At 43.3% G+C, this 5,492-nt stretch overlaps 1 protein-coding gene across 1 annotated transcript; it reads left to right on the forward strand.

The window, feature by feature from the left end:
* Nucleotides 1-1,834: 1,834 nt before the first annotated feature.
* LOC307071297 (uncharacterized protein) lies at nt 1,835-3,312 on the forward strand (the record flags this gene model as incomplete). Its single annotated transcript, XM_079730283.1, has 6 exons — nt 1,835-1,916; nt 1,995-2,205; nt 2,307-2,479; nt 2,578-2,676; nt 2,764-2,996; nt 3,109-3,312. 6 exons carry the CDS (start codon nt 1,835-1,837, stop codon nt 3,310-3,312), a joined length of 1,002 nt encoding a protein of 333 aa, XP_079586409.1.
* Nucleotides 3,313-5,492: the final 2,180 nt, after the last annotated feature.

Below are 5,492 nucleotides of genomic sequence, written 5' to 3' on the forward strand. Positions count from 1 at the left end.
TACTTGCATAATCTTTAGTCAGTGATTGTGTCTGATCTTTAGTTTTATAGTTATTAGGATTTGATCGGCTCGCTCGCATGTTTCAACGACGTCAGGTTGCTTTCGCTAAACTAGCAGCTCACGTGCTTCCTGCGTTTGTGTTATTAAACTGTTACTTTATGTAACTTTTAATGATATCATCTTGTTAGAAACACGTATATCTGAGAGCCAACCCAGTCGCCAAAAGCATACGTTGACAGTGTACTTTTCGTGAACACTGGATTACGTCGCATTTCAACATAAAATAGCGTGTTATACACACACACACACACACGCACGCACACGCACAGACACACACACACACACACACACACACACACACACACACACACACACACACACATACACACACACACACACACACACAGTATCTTGTACAATGATTTTTAGATTTCTTCTTTGTAAAACTTGAAAAATAAAGTAAGTTTTGGCTTTGGAAAAGTAATTATTTCCCTTATTATACAAATAGGCTATGCTGTTAAGGCTGCCGTGTTCCAATACCTGTACTTCCATGAGTATACTTAAAGGAAGTATACTATCCGTACTATCTACTACGTTAATTTTTCAGATGTGAGTGCTGTTCCAAATCGAGTACTCCGTGGTGCACTAACCGGAAATTACGATCACGACTGCCGCCGTGGCTCCTCCCCCGCAATAAACATCCCGCTTTGAAAGGTGAACTCTTTACGCCTAGCAGCTATAAAAAACTATAAAAACTAAAAAATGACTCTATTAATGCAGGCTATGTGGAAAATGCGCCGACTTTGGCTCAGCCTGGCTCCGACTCTTCCGCTACGTATACATATGTGTAATCCAGCACATATAAAGACGGGGACCAGAAAATAATTACTTTCTCTCCATTGAAACCCATTCATATTTTTCGATCTCAGAGGTCCCATGAGGGGCCTACCGGAAGGGGCGAACTTACGAGCTCTATGACGCTGCTCTCGAGCGACATATAGATAGGACTGCTAATCTTACAAGCATTCTCTAGATCGATTGTCGGCAGTAGTTCTATTCATTCTATCGCTGTAACTTTTCTCTCGTGTTGCTATGGACAAGTTGTTTGACCTGGATCTCCGTGACCCCCGCACAGAAGGAAGACACCTTGCCGTTGGGTTGATGCATGACCAATTCCTTGCAGAAGCCATGGTAACAACCTTTTGTACATTAACTGAACTTGAACTTGTACATGAAATGAATGTTTCAGTACCTCAGAAACTCTGTCTAACAAGATGTTGGACTTAAACACACAGGAGGCTGCGGAGAATGTCAATCGGGCAAGATCTGGAGGGGATTCACCACGGAGCTCAACCAAACGGAGCGGACGCGGCAAGGCCAGAGGGAGACGTGGAGGCCGTGCGGGCCATACAGGCCGTGCAGACCGATGGAGTGGCCTAACTACAGGTTTGTTTATGTGCAAATTCAGATTAGTTTAATTTGGTGACAAACAATTACCCATGGCAATTAGGGATGGGTCAGAATTTTCTATTATTCGATTTTTCGTTCCCGTGGGTCAAAGTCGATTTGTAACATTTGGACTGTTAAAGGTTGGGTATGGGATTTGCGAAACTCCAGCAGATTTTGAAAATACACAACTCAAATGGTCCTACCCCCTCTCCTTCAACGCTGACTCTACCCATTCCAAGTACAAGTACATGGGAGCGGGGGAGAGGGAGTGCCGTACGACCGTTTGATTGACGTACTTACTGTCAAATGAGTTTCTTGCAGCAGTGCAAGCACTTGAGTGTCTGCCGTAGAGATATATTAATCTGTCATGTACTGTTTAACAGGCATGGAAACTGAGGTGTTGGCACTTCCTTCAGAGGATTCCTTGCCCTTACCCAGAGCACAGCAAAATCCTCAAGAGATGTTTGGTAAATATACAGTGTTTAATTCTGAAATCCAAATACTGTATATAGAATGTAGATCATTTGGTTATATTTTATTTGCAGAACAAAACATGGAGAGGCTTTCTGCCCTACTGGATTCAAGCCCCTGTCCTGCTGAGCCTGAGAGAAGCGCAGCATCATCGTGGTCTGTTAGGCAGCAGAAAGCCTCTGACCGTTGGGAGGAAGCACGGCCGTACCACCTCAGATGCCTTTTGGAATCTGAGGCTGTTGGCAAGCCATTGTGTTGCTTCTGCCACAAGCCGGCTGTTATAAGGTTGGATGTTCATCAATCAAATAATAGAATGTATCTATGTACACTAAAAAAAGTATATCATATAAATTGAGTGACTTGACTTGAGTGTTTTGTCTGCTTAGGTGCAGAGAGTGCCTTCCGGAGCAGTGGTTTTGTGGGGCCTGCGACATGCATAACCACAGCAAACGGCCACTCCACAACAGGGACAGCGTGGTGGATGGCTTCTTTAAAGCCATTCCCCCATCCACATGTATCTCAAGAGGAGAGACTGGAATATATGCCACACATGAGCAAGGTAAGGTCTGACAAATCTACCTGTCTAGACTTCCTGATCCTTATCTTGTTTATTCAGTCTGCTGCCATATACAGAATGTTCACTTTTCTTTTCGACAGATCGCATTTTACCCACAATGCCAGCACAGCACTGCACCTGCCAGGTCCCTAGCTTCACAGTGGAAGCTGGGAAACCAGTCATCTTGATTACCATCAATGGTAGAAACCAGTTCTCTATTTAGACTTCTGTTAGTCTAATATACAATATGTGTCAATGATTATGACTAATGTTGTTTTTTTCGTTAGGGCGTTATGATTTGCATTTGCCACGTTATGTGTGCCAAACATGCCTGCAGCAGTGGGCCCCTGATGTGAGAGACCTAGTCAGGAGTGGATATTGGCCAGCTTCTGCAAATGCTTCCACAATCTACACGGTGGACCTCCTCAACACCTTTCAGGAGCTGAAGTTGATCTCACCTGGATTCTCCAGGCAAGCCCTTGCAAAAATGCTGGAACATCGCACACTGTGTGCAGGAAGAGTAAGTGACATCAGCAATACTATTTATTATGCTCACCAATATTGTCAGCAATTTTTTTATTTTTTTTTTGACTATCTCAAAAATGTTTTCCATATTCTGATATACTTTCTAGTCTGGACAGATCAACGGGGATGCCCTGCAGAGGAGCTTTCTTGAGTTTGCATACGCCTCCTTTGAGAAAGACCAGCTCTGCTGTGATACCCCTTTCACCTGCCCTGCCTGCACACCTGAAATGGTAGCAGTGTCAGCAGATGGCAACAGGAAGCTTTATCGCTTTGGCCATACTGGAAGGTGCACTTTAAGTTCTCTTTGGTAATTGAGTCGTGACTGTAAGTGACAACAAGAGTAGGTAATGGATGTTACACAATACAGATGGCGGTGAAGAATGTAAGTTTAAGCTAAGTTTAAACACTCAAATAGTTCTGTTACTAAAGGAATCATTGCATTTCCTGGACTTCTAGAAGTATTCCATACTCCCTACTCTTTTGTCGTGAATTACATTAACAATATGTGTATGCACTATATTCACAGATAAAGGGGAGAGGCACATGTGGAGACTCTCAATGGGCAGCAGCAAGGGAGACCTCTAGGCGGGCCTCTAAACTGGATGAGGAAGGCGTTGAGGTTGCGGTGTGTCGGCATGGCTTCCTTTTAAAAGCCCTTAACATGTACCGAGGAGAGATATTTGCGTATCCTATGTATCTCCAAAGGGAGCTTCTCCCAAGCAAGGCACAGTTTTTTGCTATGGATGTGGCATGCAAATACTGGCCATACCTACAAAAAGTTGCTTCGGTCATTCCAGCTCTCAAGAGCCTCACAGAAATGAAGCCCTTCCTGAGCATCATGCATGCAAGAGCTCATGCTACCAAGTGTGAGGTATGTCTGTTATCTGTTATTTTCAAATGAATACGCCATGTGTTACTATAGGAATGGACAGCTTTAAGCTGAATTCCTTTTCCATAATATTTGTCCACGTTTTCCAACTGCTTCATTGGCTCTAATGAACCCCAAATCCACCCATCCTTGCAACAGATAAAATGGAGTGGTCGGAATCAGAAGGGAGCAGGCACAACTGCCGGTGAGGAGGTGGAGCAAATAAACAGCTACCTCTCCCGTTGTGCCCTGACAACAAAGTACATGTCAAAAGCAGGTAAGTCACTTTGGTCTGAGTTTATGCTATCATCTAATATTGCTCATAGATTGCAGAACATAATGTAATTCTCCTTATACCAGCACGTGTGGACATGCTCACTGTGCATGCAATGGGTTGGAACCATCACAAAGCAGAGACGCTACACAAGGCCCTCTCCACAAGATATGTGAAGGTATGTTTCATATTCATGTATGTTTTTGTGCCAGTTGTTAGGCAGACTGAGTTCCTATTGTAATTATTGTAAATATTTTAGACATCTAAAAGGGCAGAAGAAGAGGCAGAGAGGCTGTCACAACTGCAGAAGGACCTGCAGTGCTCAAATGCAATGGCTGTACAGTGGATTGCTGAAGTCAAGGAATGGGCAGAGAGCGGTGAGGACAGAACAATATACATGCCTTTTTGCAGTTTCCTTACAGACATTTGTGTTCAAACGGTAATCAAAATAATACACAATCAGTGAAGCATTAGTGCTGCAAAAATCTAGAAAACTCGGTTGCATTGTATAGAATACAGTACACTGAGCTTAATTTCACCCTAACGGATATCTACAGAGACCCCAGTAACGGGTCTGCACGTTCTCCAGCAGTCCATTGAGGGTCTCCATCTGGGTCTAAAGCAACAGAAACAAACCCTCTACCGTCAGAATGGTATGTAGGCTTTTTCTTGAGTTATCCGGTATACCTAACAATGTATCTATATTGTTTTTAATATAACCTATACAAGGTTTTTGTGTCTGCATATTACGTTTCTCCTAAACAATCTAGACAGCAACAAGCTTCGCCATCGTCTCCGAAGAAAGTTGACGGAAGACAAAAAGCGCCTTCTCCAGGAGATTGATAAATACAACAGTCTTGTTGCAGACCTCTCCAAAAGGATTGATGTGGCCTTGGTTGACCACTCTTTGGCTGGACAGAGCACTGGCGCAATATGGCCATGGGAGGACTATGGCAGTGGTATGCATTTTTCAATGCTTTTAAAATGTCATGCAGTATATCGGAATAGTGAACTATCCTGAAATAATATATTAAATATAATGGTGGTTTTGTAATATATAAAACGATTTTGGGAAAGAAACATCATTTCTAAATTCTGTTTCCATTATGGTTGCATTGCTAAATGTTATGCCAGATACTCATGTATTGATCTTAATATTTTGGATCATTAGTAACAATCGGGGTCAAGAAACGACTGCACGACCAGGAAATGCTGAAAACACGGCTGGAAGAGGAGCTCCCTATCCTGGTGTTGGAGATGGCCCAGCACTGTACGTGGTTGCAGAACCTGGGAGTGGCCGTCAAGACGGAGCTTGCAAGATACGGTAAGTTAAAGACAAGTTTTGGGGA

This window comes from Pollachius pollachius, assembly GCF_949987615.1.
Source record: "Pollachius pollachius genome assembly, chromosome: 2".
NCBI classification, from domain to species: domain Eukaryota; kingdom Metazoa; phylum Chordata; class Actinopteri; order Gadiformes; family Gadidae; genus Pollachius; species Pollachius pollachius.